The following is a 17,807-nucleotide window of genomic DNA, read 5'->3' as shown; positions in this document are numbered from 1 at the left end:
CTTTTGAATGCCAAATCATCAAAGGAAAGATTTACGTAGAATCTTGTCAAAAGGTTAGGATTGTGCTAATTGTGGATGGTGAAGAAAATGATGCAATATGCGTCGATTGTTTAACTAGTTTGTGCAGGTATGCAGATTGCCTGGAGACTTTCTCAAAATCGATAGTGACTCTGATGACCATTCCAACCGTGTTCTCAGTGAACTGTTCAGAAATTAAAATTTGAGAACAGTAACCAAAGCAAGACACACAAAAAAAAAAAAAAAAAAAACGCCACAAACCTGCTTGGTCCTTTACGAGCAAAAACGCAATTTTCCAAATAAAGAATGTAACAATAGAAGTAATAGGGGTGAACAAGAAAAATTTCAATACCTATTCGCCCTTTGCATGCCAACATGGCATTTTCACAGCAATAATTGAAATTGAAAGAAACGGGAGTGAACGAGATTACCGTTACAACAATGCTAGACCTTCAGCCTATTTACTGATATGAATGACACAAACTACGTGAATGTCATCCAAAGTTAAGTTTGGATCCGATATTTTGTAATCAATTTTCCAACCGGGAAAATAAATCAACTCATTTGCCAAACGCTTCTTATCGTTAATGTATTTCTTATCCCTCATGTATGTAGTCTGCAATTTCACGTGTTTCCACCGACTAAATTAACGAAGCGCGCCCGTTGTGCATCGTTTAAGAATTTTGGCAAGGAGGGTAATAAGCTTAGTAATCTTGGAATACATTTCTAAAGAACACACTGAAAACTCTTCTTCTTGTTTCCCAGCCAACAGTTTCTTGGAAAGAAAATGAAAATCGACCATTTGGTGTCATATGGTGAACAGTCCTGCCGATAGACGAGTGTGTTTTTTATCATAAGCACATGCAACGTAGACTATTCCAGATGTAATATTATATAAATTTTATTGATGTGTTATCTGCCTTCTTTTTGACCTAGATGCTCTGTCGAGTACATTTGCTATCAATTGTTTTGATAGAAGGAGAATGTAGAAATGCTGCATTTAACAAGACGGTGAAACTCTCCGCGTACATTGCGCAATGTGTTTTCAACGCTATGTAATTTATGTTGAAGGCTTGTACTAATCTATGACAGTTGTTGTCTAATCAGTTCTTTATTCCCGGCGCACTTCGTGACCTTCATATGTAAAACATAAAAAGGAAACATCTTTTTGAAGGTACTTAAAATATGATGAAAGAAACTGAGAGAAATGTTGGATTTTACACATTTCAAAGAAAGGCAGAGTTCTAACTTGCGATTATTAGCATTTGATTCTAGAATAAGGATTGCAGATTCAGATAAAAGCGAAGCAATATGTAAACAGATACCAAACATTTTACTTTTCTGGAACACAAACAATTATGCAGGAACGCAACACCTCCATTTGTCCAACGATGGAAAATCGCGAAAAAGAGTGACGATTTCCGTAGGTTGTTCAATAGTGAATACCGGAAGTGGAATTTATGATGACACTGGACAAGTTCCGGAAAACAGCGAGACCCGAGTACTCTGTGAGGAAATTGGATAAGATTTCACCGTCACAAAGATGGCGCCTCGGTTGCATGTTACTGCTTTCCTGTATGGTGAATTTTATCCAAATTTCCCTCAGGTGAACGATTAGTAGAAAAACTTGCATCAGAAGTCTATGAGTACATGCGCGTACGCGTGCACGCACACATTCACGCAACGGCAAACACATGCGCACTTTGCTTTTTATATCAAATCTGGCGAGAGGTGTAGCTCAGCACCCAAGTTTTAAGTAAAAGATCAAGTAATCAGTGCAGTACTGTCTTAGTTAATACACATCGATTGTAATTATAGGCACCGTTTGGATTCTGTAATGACCATTGATTCTTATGTAATTACATATGCTTCAGCAATGGACTTGTCTGTTAGTAACGGGCTTCTGAACTACATATAATATGTATGGTGCAGAAATAGCCGTTGAAACTTATTTAATTGAGCAACCAGGTTAATTTAATAACCGATTTTCAACCAGGTTAATTCAATAACCGATTTGCAATCACAGAGTAGTTATCATATATTATTTTTTCTTAACCCTTACAGTCACCAGTTTAAGAAAGAAAAGAAAACATAATACGAGGAAAGCGTCATTGGATTGACGAGACTATTTACATGTAGATGAACATATATTTAAGAAATGCATGGAAAAATTTAAAACGTTCGAGTTCTCAAGTATACAGATAATAGTTTTGCAGAAATGCATCGATCTGTTGAAATCACAGCAAACGCCAACGCAACACACGCTTCGTTAATCCTTATCACGGGATGTGTTCTTCTTTCATCTGATTCTCAGGAGGACTTAACGTGTGCAGCTTATGTTGTTAATGTAATAGAACGTGACGCATCCTTAAGACGCCGCTGATGTCTTTCTTCTGTGACACCAGGATCAATGGCACTTACATGTTCTTCAGCAGGGCTTTCTAAACTACTTGTAGAACAATATATTGTGAGACTTTGGTAATTTAAGGATAAGGTACAACAATGTACTTATCAAAACAAATATGGGGGATACCACTGATCCAGTACTTGTATACCAACTGTGATTCTTAGCCAGGTCGTACATTACTGTGATTGTCAGCCTTAGTGAATCATAGAATGAGTAGGTTTTAGAGGAAGAAATTGGTGTTAGTGTCTTATATAGTTTCAATTTTGATTTCTGAAGAGCACGTTGTCATTGCCCGAGGTGTAACAGCTCGTTCTCTCTCTCTCTCTCTCTCTCTCTCTCATCTGCCACATATATATATACGAGTTACGAGTTACGATGATTAACAATAAATAATCATCGAATGTTAAAATGTTTAATGTACTAAATTATTTTATTCTGGTGGTAATGCAGTAACGTGTACAATATATAGCACAAAAGCAAAGCGAAATAGATTCGACACATGTAAGAATTATAGTTTGTTTATTTGAGGTAAGTTGTTCCTTTTTATATACTTCTGCCGTGACTTTGTATAACTAACAAAAACAAACCAATTAATTTCCAACACAAACGCACTGCTTATCTAAACAAACGTGCTGCCTGGCTGTTTGTAACAGGGCTTTAACAGAAATTTTCTTTGATAAAAAAAGAACCCATTCTATCAGAACTTTTGCATTAAAAGAAATAGTGATAGAAATACTCAAGAAGTACTGTAATAAAGTGGTGATTTGCGTCAGTAAAATTATACTCTGAATTAATTCATATTGTCCTGCGGTCATCTTTTGAAGCACAGGCGGGTTTTGAACTAGACTGCCAGCATCTAAATGTCCACAGTCTGGTTTAGTTCAGATAACACACAAGTTACGTCAATTACACTCCGAGTCCACTTCTGACGCTGCCTCTTCGGACTGACTGTACTAGCAACAAACACTCTGTGGACATATACCTCACATTATTTACACATGTGTACAAGCTTTCATTGAAATCAATCCCCATAATGTATGAGGTTTGGACGTAACATTACAACAACCGTTATCCTGAATGACCGCGCACGTCCTCACATGCACCGTGCACGCTCTCACCACTCCCAACATCAGGCATACATGTGTATGTACCGGTCATCTTTCCAGACGCCACGCAAGAAAACCCTCTTTTAATGTTAACAACAATGGGATTGTACGCAAAGTCGTGTAAAACTTCTGCACTTGCTCGTACATGCTCAAATAACATACAACATATATACACACAGACACAGACATACACACACACACACACACAGACACACACACACACAGGCAGATGCTCCTCTTCAGCACATCGCCCTTGACTACTTCCTTCAGGAAAACACAAATAAAAAGGGGGAAATCCACAATCAATACCTTATGAGTTTTCCATGCGTCAAGCCAACTCCACAAACGACACGTATCCGTCAATTACTGAAAGGCGGTGGGATGCATGAGACGAACTCTGGGGACGTTTCTCTCGAAAAAACGTTTTTAATATTTTCCGATATTAGCTCAATGGATTGATCAGTAAGTGGATGCCGGATATTGAAATTACTTAATTTTTTTATAGCACTCTTCCATCGGATACGTTTGAATTACTGAGAGGTCGGGTCTCGATCAGGACAAGACCCTCCATTACAGCGCTGTAGAAAAGTCGCGTGTTTTACGATTAAATGCGATACAAGATAAGGTGTCATTTGGACTGTATTTGAAAACTGAAGTATTTTGTTGATTATTTTATCAATTACATTTTTCGTAGTTATTTTTTCAAAACATTTTTGATCTGCGATGTGAAACTGATCGTGAGGATTGTCAAGCCTATTATTGTAACAGTATCGATGTAACGAAATTATGATTGATAACGAGCTTAAAGGTGAAATAATACCGTTAATTAGAAGGAATTAATTCCACAGTAATCTCTAATGCTACTTTTTCACCAGAAAGGATATCTGAAGAAAAGCACACCAAACAAAGATGTTTTGTAGCGCCGCTGAATTAACCGAACACGTAGACACGGCGGTGATGCAAAGAAAAAATTTGTTTCCCTTTGAACGTAATTTTGGCCTAACGCACGCACGCAAGGGGACTTTACTACGGTAACCGTTGACATATCTAGGGCAGCCCTTACCATCTAATCACTATCATTTAACACACTACTATTTGGTTAATTAACTGCTCTGTCTTAATCAGGCCATTATATAGCTAATGATCTAAGGGACATGTTAGTGACCTGCTGCTACATGTAGGAATTCATTTTATTGTGGAGTTTTTTTTTTCAGATTAGCTCATCTGTACTACAACTTATGACGAGAGAGAGAGAGAGAGAGAGAGAGAGAGAGAGAGAAAGTATTCACTTATAACAGTATTTATTCCTCTACTTGAGTTTTAATCATTATAAGTCAATCCCTAAAACACAATAAAGGAAAGAAAATTAAAATGACTGTTGCTATGTACATGTTATCAGTAAATGCTGTAGTGAATGGTTAAATAGACAGTACTAAAAAAACTCTCGAGTTCACGTACATAGTGGTAAGAAGTGCATATATCGGCTCAAGTCAACGTATCACATGATTTAAGTGCATTCACCTTAATTTAGTTTTCCGATGCGACCCAATACCATCCAATTAACTACAGTAAGTGGCTTGCGTTTGGTCGATACTTTTTGAGAGGTGAACCGAAAGAATCAACATAAGGTTTCGCTGACTACAACACCAAACGCTGTTTCACAGATCCTTTTCATGAATGCACTGTTTATTAATAAAACTGAAAACCTTTGCAAATAGGTTATAGGTCTGTGTTGTACTTAAAATTTTTTATTTAATGCTACTGTAGTTAAATGTCAGTTATGTAGACATGTTTGTACTTGCTGAACTCTACATTTTACCCCTACATTATGATACATACGCAGCAATACTTATTCATCTGCGCGAATATTTATTTTCATGGGTGTGCAGAATTGTCTCAGACATTATTTCGACATCTTCAATCAACAATAACTTACTGATCTATCTTATGAGCTAATAATGTGAAGATAAATTATTAATATGTATTAAATTAAGACCTAGGACTCCTGCGAATTCTTCTTTATTTGTTATTGAACGCGAACTTTCAAAGCTGTAAATAAATCGTCTTCCTGACTACATTTAGGCATAGCTAAAATCTTTTCTATTATGATAGTTCTAGAAAGATATATGTGCTGTGTCTGGTCGTAAATAGTTGCAAATCACAGATATTTAAATACGTCAGAATCAGTTGACATACTATCGCCAAATGTACAGTATACATGCCTTTAACAAGCATATACACGCGTTTACCGTTTCATTGCATTAGCAAATTCACTTATCAAGCACCCCGTTTCTTAATCGCTTTAAGACTGCACAGCCGAAGACACACAAAAGAACTAAATCTACAGAAATAATGCAACCTTTGTCTTCTTGCGAGAAATGGTGCGCAAAATGACGACTGCGAAAAAAACTGAGTAAACCCATTAATTCCTATTTGGATCTACACGGTAATTTACCGCCATTGAGATCGATGTGTCAAGCCTTTTAATTCAATTTTCTCACACGGGTCTTGTGTCGAGTCGCTTGGTTGAATGTGTAGGTTGAAGAGACATTTGAGTGTGTGAAACATAGCGTCTTGTTTGCACTCCGTAGGCGCGTGCGGAAGCTAGGTGTCCTTTTTCACGCTGGGTCCTCTCTCTTCAGCGTGACCACTACCCTCCGGTAGTACTTTACCAAACACCACTCATTCTGGTTAAACAAATGGCTATTTTTCTTCAAACAAATGATTAATTGCATGCTCATTAACACTTTGACAAATCACCACTGCCGTTTGATATCCATTTTCCTCCCTTGTCATCATACAGGCGGGCCCCTGTTATGTATAATAAGTTAATATGGCTACTTATACATGTTCCCACCTCGATATAAGATACAGGGGCCGTTTCCAGGGTATTTGACCCCGGGGATGTCTGTCAGAGTCAAGTATTGACAGTATTGATTGCCGAGCTAAGGAAGGAAAGAGATGGAGTAACATGTCGCCTCCCGGTCGCCTACTTGATGGTCGTCTGCCTTCAAAGTTCAAATAGATCCTAATCTGCACGTCTTTGCATTCTTTATCAAATAATATAAAATACCTTATGTAATAAAACAGAAGCCACCTCTGTAGGAAATATGTACGGAAGACTTAAACAACAGTCGATTTTATTCAAAACTTCCCATGACAATGATTCTGTTAGAATCACATTGTCCATCTGTGTGGCCAGTTTATTTGATATACTAGTACATGTGCCCTATGTGGAGGCAGACAGATATATTGATACTAGTATATACTGCCTGATGTACATTTATTTGCTCAATATCCCCCCAATAAGAATGTTTATGCGAAAGTTTTTAAAGATTGGCTCAGTGTACGTTTTCTGAGAATGAAGATATATGATAGAGTATATAATGAAGAAATAACGACTCACTATTTTAATCACGGCGTCATAAAATGTTTCAGATGTTAATTTAGCTTCTGAAGATTGATATTTGGTTGATGTGAATGGGCTAATCATTATATTTTTTTTCTTTTCAGGATGAAAAAAATCAAATTTTGACCACCAACTGCTGGTTAAACCAGGTGAGTCTTCCTCTCTCCCTCCCTCCCCCCTCCCTCTCTCTCTCCCCTCCCTCCCTCTCTCTCTCCCTCCCCCCCTCTCTCTCTCTCTCTCTCTCCTTAAACCATGTTTAAAATGAAGATGCCTCTATCATTTATTTTGGCCTCATATTATTCATATTTGAAACAGTTTAAAGACAAGTCATCTTGCTTGTACTGAGTTACACCAATGGACGCTGTATTAATTACTTTTTTAACCAATACCTCCAGTCATGGTTCCTTAACCCCGTGCCACCTGCGAACCCAGAGTGACTTCTCTCCAAAATATTGAAGATTTTCAAAATTGTTACTCGTTGCAATTGATTAAGTCCGTTCACCTGGGGCCGCGTTCTCTTTCAGTCTTCGAACTAAGGTCAGGTGGGTAGTAATTGTGGTCTTTAACTTCAGACAGCACTAACGTGGACAAAACGCTCACAAAGCACACACTGGGGTATATGTGTAGAGAAAAACAGCTTAAGTTAAAGAGCCAGTGAAATGAGAATCACCCCCTTCATTCGACGTGTGTTTATTTTACCTCTGCCTGTTATTGTTGCCTAATTATATTTGCCGCGCGGGCTGAGAACGGGTCAGTCCAATACACACCCATGCCTGGGGCGGTTAAAGAGATATAGCCCGAGGCCCTTCTGAACGCCTAATGAACCGTGATACAAAGCATGACTTAACACAATGGTATCAACGACCTGGGGGTTTAATACCTTCACCTGATTCACGAATTTTAGTTCTCCATCCTGAATGTAGATTTATTTCAATTCCATTGTCAATAACTTAAGATCAAGCATCTGTGACCGATCTAGCCAGGGTCCATTCGGTTGTCTTTTATTTTTAAGAAGTTATCGGATGACTGGTTTTGTCAGCGTTGCATACCAGACTGACAAAAACGCTTTAAGATGGGTTAAATGGACTGTTTTGGTGTCGGTGAACTTTAAGGTAAGACGAAACGCGCCATTTGACATCAAAACAAATATAAGGACAAGGATCTGTTTGTTTGAATTAATTACATCCAAGGTGTTGGTGAAGTAAGTCTGATAATTAAAAAAAAAACTTTGATGTACTGGGTCTGGACCGGAGTATTGGCTAAGAGGCTATATTATGTTGGGCGTCTGCTTCTTTCAAGGCTTTCGTGGTAGCATACACGCTGTGAGTCCAGACTGCTCCGCCTGTATGGTCTGTCCTCTACCAGCGTCTCATGGAGATTTTTCACGTGATATTTACAGATATTTCTTTGGCTAATTATGGACACATTTTTGGACTATGACAATTTTTTCAGAGTTTTCAGTTACGACGTCACCCCTCTGCTGCCTCCTGGTGGCGAGAATAACCAATCAGTGGTTTGAAACGTACATGTGTACGTCTAAAATGTTTTATCTTTTGTATTCAGAATGCATTTTTACGATTCGCGTGAAAACTAAGTAAATAGTAAAGTATTTATTTTCATATCAGGGCGGAAACGAAAAATTGGTTGAATACACAACCAGGTTCGATTGAGATATTGTTACTTTTTCTGAATAATTGATCTTTCGACCTAAGTGCACTTGAGGGAAGATATACAGTATATATCTCCACGTATATCGTTACACGAGACAAGAAGAATTTATTTTTCTTGTGGTGAAAATTAAGCATGCGATTCTGAGATGGCTTTTCTGTCTCAGCATTTCAGTGGACTGTTTACTTGCTGTGAATGCAGGCCGTTCATTCGTATGGTGAGTGCAAGCTCAGTGACACAGACGAGTGGATTTTTTGAAAACTAGTCACGTTTTTTTTTTTCACTAAGCCAAGCTGTACGCCAGTTCCCAAGAAATAAATTAAGAAAATGTGCACAACGGATCCGAATAGATCAAACTGCATTATGTCTAGATTTTTTTGCTCTTTGTGAATGGCATTAAAGTGCAACACCAAGCGCAAAAAATACGTTCTATATGTCGCCTGTATGAAAGAGAAAAAGTAAAGAGAGAGAGAGAGAGAGAGAGAAAATATGCACAGCTGATGGTTCTATTTCATATCATATATGATTTCAAGAAATCTACATATACACATGCACACATGTAAGAGGTGAAAAAGAAAAAAAATGTTACTGTTGTTATTCTCATTTTAGTTATACTCATTCTCAATTTTCCATTTTTTTTACTAAAAATCACATCAGTACTACTGATTTAACGAAAAAAACTACCGAACAGAAAAGAGAATTACCAAGAGTTTGAAGAAGCCCCCAATCTAATTGCTTTCCTTATACTTGTAGTCTTAACCTAATTCTTAGTCACCCGTAACTCATGTCTTCCCGATAACTAACACACCTCATGCAGTCTCACAGGAAAGGGCTGGGAAACAAGATCGTCTGGCGCCATCTATAGGGTGTTCCTTGTACGATAAAAGCACACATCTAGATCTCCTCCCCACAACACTTTGGACAGTGGGGTATTCTATAAATTAATACCAATATAGGTAAAATAGGTTATTTTAAATGATTTAATATTACTTTCCTTTGAATTGGATATCATTCAGTAAGTTCAAGTAAACATGTTATAATTAAATAACTTCATTTTACAGATGTGGATTGACCCCAAGCTAGTCTGGGATCCTAACAAATATGGCGGCATTCGAGTCATTAGAGTTCCGTATGACCAAGTATGGCTTCCTGATATCTTGTTATATAATAAGTAAGTGTTATTAGAACTACATGTTTGATAAGGTTACAATGGGTCGAGTGATAACTTGTGGTGAATGTGTAGAGCGAATGAACTGGAATTGTGTTAGTTGAGCTGCCCAACGCAATCACAACCAAAGTTTGTGTTCACCAAACAAAATGGTCGAAGACTCGCTCAGCCTAAGTAATAGATCAGAACAAAAATGTATCGGGTTTTGTTCTTTGTAAATTTATCCTACGAAAATAAAAAATTAGCTTTTTTGCAAAGATTAGCTTCTTTTATGCACACTTACCATTGCTATTTGAAATATTCTAATACGGTATGCATAATCGTTTCTTTTTTTCATTTGTTCAGCGCAGACGTTCAAGCCTTCATGTCTTCGGTCAGCACCAACGTCATCATCAATCACGTGGGCAACATCACGTGGCTATCGACTGTGATATACAAAAGTTCGTGTACAATCAACGTGGCCAATTTTCCCTTTGACGAACAAAACTGCTCCATGCTTTTCTCTTCTTGGTCCTACGACGGCTACCAGCTAAATCTGGTCATGGTGTCGGACGAAGGTGACGTCTCAAACTATATGCAGAGCACTGAGTGGGTTTTGGTGAAACTTTTCGTGGAACGCAACGTCCAGTATTACTCATGCTGCGCCGAGCCGTACCCGGATATCACGTACTACGTGCACATTCGACGTCGCCCCATGTTTTATGTGTTTAATATGATGTTGCCGTGTGTGTTAATAACGCTTGTTGCCTTGCTAGGCTTTTATGTCCCGTCGGATTCCGGAGAGAAAGTAACAATGGGAATCACGACGTTGTTGTCGATGACTGTCTTCCTCATGCTGGTCACAGAGAGCATGCCGCCATCTTCCGAGAATTTACCTCTGATAGGTAAGGCTACCATTATGTGTCCATTGATGCAGTTGGATTACTCCTTGGATATTTTCACATTATTGGTTATATTTGTTCTCCAGAGCATGTCACTTCTATGTTATTTGTAATGCATGGTTTTTATAGATGTAACTGTAAAATAGATGGGTTTGTGCCGATATTTTTAAGTATTATTTGTGCATACTGCACACATCATAAAAATCAATTATTTGATTTCATACGCTCGTTGTTGTGAGTTTGTGTATTGATTTGAGAGTTCTTCCCTCCTCATTCGCATTGTCTATTTCCAGGAATATATTACGGAGTAACCATAGCAATAGTTTCTGGCGCCACGGCGATGACTGTGTTGACGTTAAATATCCATCACAAAGGAGTCCGTGGCAAAGAACCGCCACGATGGGTGAAAAAAGTGTGCTTTAAATATCTTGCGAAGATACTCTTCATGAGACTCGATTTGCCAGAAAATATGGGGCTAGATTCCCCGGTAGGTGGTTGATGCTTTGTTTTATTCGTATAATTTTATTTTCTGAAACGTTGTATATTACACTGATTATTTTTCTTATATTACATACATATGTATAATATTATATATAGTATACAACTTATACAACTATACTAATATGTACATTGCATGCTACCATTGCAGCGGGCATGGACGTAATAACAGCTTGTTCAGTTCAGGCTTGGTTAATAACACAACCACTCGTGCTGACTGCATGCGTTACCTTGACAACACATTCTGCGCTGCAAAGAAAGCCACTTTCTGGTATAGATGTAATAAGTAATTGACGGAAAATGCGAATAAAGGATGGTTATATGGCTACATGTATCAAAAATGAAAATGCGTTCTGAAATGTGGGTCAAGGTAGCGCGTACAAGTACGCAGTATAACGCAGTTTCAAGGTTCTGCAAATGACATTGATGAATATGAATGTTTGGTTTCCATTTTAGTATGCCCAGTAAAAAAGGTCAATTGACACGTAAAATGAGACAAAATAGTGGTGTATTTTAAAGACCTAGTGTTTAGTTCCTCACCAGCAAACGATCCGGCATGGTCACTTTTATTTCTATTCTTAACTCAGCATATTAAAGGCATGGAATGCGTTTTTTAGAGCAAAAATGGAAATTGAAGCAATTTTGACTCTATCGCCAAGGTAAAAAGTATCCAAAACTGCCAGAACAATGCGATCCATAAAAGCCGTTTTCGAGTATTTAATGTCTAATTTCTGTCAGCCTCTGTCTCAAAACGGGCTTTGTGAATCATAATTCTGTGAACAGTTTTAGATACTGACCTTGGTAAATCACCTTTAGCTATTTAACAGTCATCGCTCATTGTGGCCCTTTAAGATAATGCCGATATTAATAACAATTGGTACTATTATCTTCATGCATTGCGAGTGTGCGGAATGTCATAAAAATTGCTTCCTTTAGCCTCATATTTGCTTTGTTGCTTTTTCACAGCTTGCGGACGTTATAGATGGCCCCAAAAGCACGTATATTAGACTAAAATCCAGTAACTCATTTGGACGAAGAAGGAAGAACAAATCGTCCAACAGATACGAGGGTGCTTCCACATCTACCACTGTTTTAAATGTAAGGGAAAAACGACATATGTTTTGTAAATAACTGAGCATTTGTTGATTTTATATCCCATGTATCCAAATACCTTCGTGTTGTAATCTACTTTTATGACGAACACTCTGCGTGCATTTTTTTACAGAAAATCAGAGCTTCCTGCAGTGTCGGATGTTGACTGTTTTGTAAACAAGCGCCGTCACTATCCGTTTACGTATCTGTTTAAATCCTATGAACGGATGCCGAATGTTTCCTACTGTGCACGCTTTCTCTTGAGTCTTATGTGATTTTTTAACTTTGTCCACCAAGACAACTACTTAGTTTTCACTTCAGGAAGTAGGTATACGACTGAGCAGCCTGTTCGGGTTTTGTGTTCGCTCTGCTCTTGGACAAAGTCCCAGCACAGAGAGACGGTTTATAACGTTACCTATACGTTACCATAACGTTACAATTACGTTTTATTTGTTATGAAACGTTATGATAACGTACTGTGTTTGCTGGGGTGTAAAATGTAGCCCTACCCTGCTGATTACTTTACCCAGAATTCGCTAAGATTTCTTGCACGTGGGGGATTGCATTCAAGCTCCTATATTTTGAATTTAAGGGGTTTCATGGAAAGAACAAATCCCGGCTTTTATGGGGCAACTAAATTAAAAAAAGATACTAACAGTTGCTTATAGTATTTAACCTTGTTGAATGTGCATGTAGTATGTTACTTTACCATACGCTTCGGCTACGACTGTAGGGAACATGTAGAAGTTCAACAGTACAGATGTGTTATATGTCCCGTAGGTTTACCAGTGCTTGCAATGTTTAACATGTTGGAAATGCAACATACACAACATATTAAGCTTGCCTTACCTAATTGTTCACCCAATTACAGTGTTATAGTCTTTGTTTCTTTAACTGCAAACAGTAAATGTGAAACCTAATTCCCGAGGTTGTTGCATGCTTTCTGTTAGTTAACATGGGTGTTGTATTCTAGTTGTTCTACCACTGTATTCCATTGTTTGTTGTACACAGGGGGAGAGTAAGAAGACGCAGACAAAACTCCGCCGAGATTCTCACACTCGCAGAAATATTCTCCCATGTTGCTTAGGAGACGGAGAAAAGGATGATCAACATGTATGACCCTTTCTATTTTTTATTTTCGTATTCTATTGTTTTTTTTCTGTTAATGTGCCATAATACCTTCAGCTCCCCGCCTCCCACCTCTCTCTCTCTGTCTCTCTCTCTCTCTCACCCAAACGCACATACGCACGCATATACACGCCCTCTCTCCCTCCTTTTGTCTTTCTCACACACGCAACCACACATGCACACGCTCTCGGGTTTCTCTCGTTCCCTCTCACACATATACGCGCACATACACACACGCATACATACACACATATACACAGGCCTTCTCTCTCTTCCCATGTCTCTCTCTCGCTCTGACACACACACACTTACACACACACACACACACACACTTACACACACACACACACACACACACACTTCTTTCCCCACCACACACAATTACACATATACTCTCTCTCTTTATCTCTCTCTTTCTCTCGCAAACACACACATGGAAGCATGCCCGCTCCCCACCTTTCTCTCTCTCTCTCTCTCTTTCTCTCTCTCTCTCTCTCTCTCTCCTTGGTACCATAACCGGAATAAAACAGAAGCAAAGCTTGTGTTGCAAGGTGACATGGCACACAGAATGCACATCCCTGTTAACTGGACCAGTCAGTACGCCTCATTTCTTTCGTCATGTCAGCTGTGTTTTTGTGTTGTTGTTTGCTCATCTTTGCGGGCAATTACGTTGTCAAATTGAAAAGTCTCCATGACTCTCATATCCCACAATGAGATATTAGAAGGGACACTTAATCTTCTCCCCTGACCAGATGGGTTATGTATGATGGGTAATATTAAGGGGTAATTTTCAAAATAAATAATCATATATAATATCATGATTATCAATGGACCATTTATTCATAATTGCAGGATCCATATGGTCGGGACGGCGTCGGCAGTCGTCTGAATGCGGAACTAAAAGCCGACGACCCACACCAAGAAAATGGCGGGATTTCACCGAGATTTGCAAGACGAATCCGCAATTTAGGCAATATGGCGTCAGAAGCGTCCAGCTCTGACAATTTTGAGAAACAGTTTTCCCGCGTTTTACAAAAAGTGTACCAAACGATAGAACGTAACGAGATGCGATTGGCAGAACAGGACCGCAGAGACGCTATCAAACTAGAGTGGCAACAGGTGGCGCAGGTGGTCGATCGCCTTCTCCTGTATATATTTGTGCTAACAACCGTCATGGTAACTATGGTAACGATCATCACAGCACAGGTGAGGTCGAAACACATGGCTAGCACGCTTTGAAGGGCGAAAAATGAAGTATGGGCTTCAAATGGTGATAATCAAAATAAGAGAAGGCGACTTTGAGGACGACGCCATCTTTGATGTGAAATGGTGCATTTCTTTCAATTGTTTTTTATTGCTCTGCTATGCAAAATGACTAAATGCACATAAAACGCGTGGATGTTTTTGAAACAGGAAGGAAAAGAAAGACAAAGTAAGAGGAAGCAGACGTTGTGTCAAGGGCAGTGGGGCAGGATGCTGTTAACACTTGTTGTAAATGTCTAAAGAAAGGTGAATGCTGGCTGAAACATGCTTTTCAAATGCTGACAACTCAAGTTTACGAAAGATGTTGGACTATGATTGGAGTTTAGTAGGAAGGTGTGTCAAAGTTATATTATATTATATTATACATGTTATGTGCATTGAAAAGAACAAAGATGGATTGTGTTTCGCGGTTTAAGGTCCTTGGATGTGTGATACAAAAAAGAGTTTGCTGTTTGCATGTTTACTGTATCACAAATTAAGAGAAACTGTCTTGTTTTTTATTGATTTACGATAATCGCAACAGAACAATGTGTTGGATAGCCGTAGTTTTCGAAGAATGCTGGTGCAAGACAGCAATCCACTAAGTTGGTGTTTCTATTTACTCATAGTAAGTTGTAGAGACGATATTGTATAGAATTGCGGTAATTTTTCTACATATCCTGACATCATTATAGAATGAAAAAAAAACGTCGCCGTATGTTCTGATATAGATTGCTGTGAGTGTGTAACTACACAAGGTAGTACACTATGCCTTATTTTCAAAATTTTGTTTTGGGTAAGCAGGGCGGTAATACCTTGGAAATAATCAACACAAGTTGGACATATATTTCTTGGACATTTTGTTTGTTTATGTCCATTACTAGGTTAAAGAAACCTCGATGCAAAAGGATTTTTATGTCGTTAAGACAGCGTATATTGTCGATAAGAAATTAGCTTTGCGGGCATTTTGGTTTCATTTGATTTCTAATTTTCTTATAAGTTAGATTGTTTTTTCTCCTAGAGACCTATGTAAAGAAACAGACCTAGTGAATAATGAATATTAATATATCATATATTGAAACGTAATGCTCAAGACAAAATTCCCCCCCCCCCAAAAAAAAAAAAAGAACCTTTTATTACAGCAACCACCGTGGAATATGTTTACTTTGAAAAATCTACAGAAGAATGAGTGGTAAGAGTTTTCTGCGATTTTTCGAATGTCACATTTTATTTGCCTAAACTCGAATCTATGCCCTAAAAGTTGGAGGTACTGGTGAAATCAGAAACGGGTATACTACTCACCAAATTGCTTAAAAAGCAGACGTTTCGCAGTTAGGTTTGTTTGCATATTTGATATATAAAAGCATCGCTAAAAGAATACATCCTCTGTAGTTTATCTGTCATTGCTAACTGAAATATTCTGACTTTGGCCCTGTGAGTATTTTCATGGGAGTTGAAGAATGTTTTTGTAAAGTATTGGTATTGACTGCACATAGAAAGGCAAATAAACGTTTCTGCTTCAAGGCTTTAAGTTTGTGCATTCATACTCTCGTCAAACAAATGAAAATCGTCAGGAAGTGGATTCCATTGCCTGTATTTACCAGTTTGTGTGCGTGTGCTGTGTATTTAATATTATAATATACAAATATCTCCGTGAATCTACCCGGTAAATATACATATATCAACAGAAATTGCCTAAAGACATAGTGTACTATATACGGCAATTTAACATCATGGCCATGCAATTCCACCCTTCTTCATCAATCTCTCAGCCGTTTCTAAGCGTTCCAGGTATTTGTCCTTAACATGGTACATGCGTGTCTCAACGCTTTCATTGGTTGTCGTATGACACAGAATAGGCAATGTATTTTTGTTTTCTTCACTGGCGAATTTAATTAATGAACTGATGTCAAAATGACATCAAAGAGATTATTAAAAGTTATTAAAAACAGGGTTAATCCTTATTTTCATTTATCAGTCAGCAAAACGGGAAAAAACGGATGATTTATGATTTAGAAAAATATCCCATATTAAATGTCAAGTCTGTATTAAAGATATATGTATACAGTGTACTTAGTACAGCAATAGATCAAGCAAACAGCCCAACTGTGTACTTCATATGGATCCTACCAAAATATTCGGATTTGCAATTTATTTTATCATGGCCATGCAATTCCACTCTTCTTCATCATTTTCTCAGCCGTTTCTAAGCGTGCCAGGTATTTGTCCTTAAAATGGTACATGCGTGTTTCAAGAAAGTTTTTCTTTGAAACCATATTTCTCCTCTTGTACATTGGGCGTCCTTGCCTAAAATGGTGTAGAACAGCTTCGGAAGGCAACACAGCATATACGCTGGTGGCATTAATGGCAACGTGGGTTGTCATGATATTGACTTTTTCCGGTCTTATGATCATTTTCCATCGACCACCGACAAACCAAACATATAACCGCTTTGTTGCTAAGAGTGCTACCGGTTTGTATAGCAACATTCGTCCATCTTTATCTCCAGTTCTGTTTTCGTACACAGTCACATTGTCGATGAAAACAAGCGGGAAGAATGCATTGCTGAACCTGTAGGCAGCTCTGCTAGGAAAACTCTGTATCATGGCGGAGTAGTTCTCGTGCAAGTAGGGCACGATGACCTCGTCGATGTCGTGCATAAGTAGATATTTGAACCGGTGTATGTTACGCAACACGCAGTCGTTCTGCAGTGAAAGTCGTTTGTACCCATATTCCATTTGATTCCCTAGTCCTTTTTCAATCGCAGTCACGTTCCACGGTAATACAGTGACGAATCCTGAAATAAAATTCTGATATCTAACCACTGTCTTATATGCTGGTAGAATGTGGTAGTTGTGCCCTGAAGCAATGGCACCTCACAATGCTAATATTATTTCTATGCATTTCTATGCATTCCCATCCAACACAGTTCACAGGTTTGGAATTCTAAACAAACTAGGATAAACGCAATACAATATTCTATATAGACTCACCTTGTTTAACGTAAAAATCGAGAACGGAGCTGAGGTTACTTGATCGGTGATAAATGAAGACGTGTTGTGCCCCAAACATTTTGTAAAGTTCCAAAGCTTGGATGAACCATGAGATATCAGTGTAGTTGGTGAGAGCGTTGTGAATACACATACCAAATTCCTGTTGTTTGTCAGTCCACCCGTTGGACCTATCTAGC

At 38.4% G+C, this 17,807-nt stretch overlaps 1 protein-coding gene across 3 annotated transcripts in view; it reads left to right on the top strand.

Moving 5' to 3' along the window:
- LOC106158808 (neuronal acetylcholine receptor subunit alpha-10) overlaps window positions 1–16,142 on the top strand; it is a 64,079-nt gene extending 47,937 nt beyond the window's left edge. For 2 of the 3 annotated variants that reach the window (XM_087013598.1, XM_087013599.1), the window contains exons 4-10: window positions 7,045–7,089; window positions 9,670–9,779; window positions 10,122–10,660; window positions 10,951–11,144; window positions 12,122–12,253; window positions 13,259–13,360; window positions 14,228–16,142. In XM_087013598.1, coding sequence (XP_086869724.1) covers window positions 7,045–7,089; window positions 9,670–9,779; window positions 10,122–10,660; window positions 10,951–11,144; window positions 12,122–12,253; window positions 13,259–13,360; window positions 14,228–14,614 — 1,509 coding nt within the window. In that variant the 3' untranslated portion in view covers window positions 14,615–16,142. The remainder of the gene's footprint in view (window positions 1–7,044; window positions 7,090–9,669; window positions 9,780–10,121; window positions 10,661–10,950; window positions 11,145–12,121; window positions 12,254–13,258; window positions 13,361–14,227) is intronic. The other variant, XM_087013600.1, reaches the window with a different exon arrangement.
- The last annotated feature ends 1,665 nt before the right edge of the window (window positions 16,143–17,807 follow it).

The sequence above is a fragment of the Lingula anatina genome, chromosome 5 (assembly GCF_051362555.1).
Source record: "Lingula anatina isolate TDL-2025a chromosome 5, LinAna3.0, whole genome shotgun sequence".
Classification (NCBI taxonomy): Eukaryota; Metazoa; Brachiopoda; class Lingulata; order Lingulida; family Lingulidae; genus Lingula; species Lingula anatina.
The sequence above is the reverse complement of the archived record's forward strand: the minus strand, read 5'-3'. Positions and strand labels throughout refer to the sequence as shown.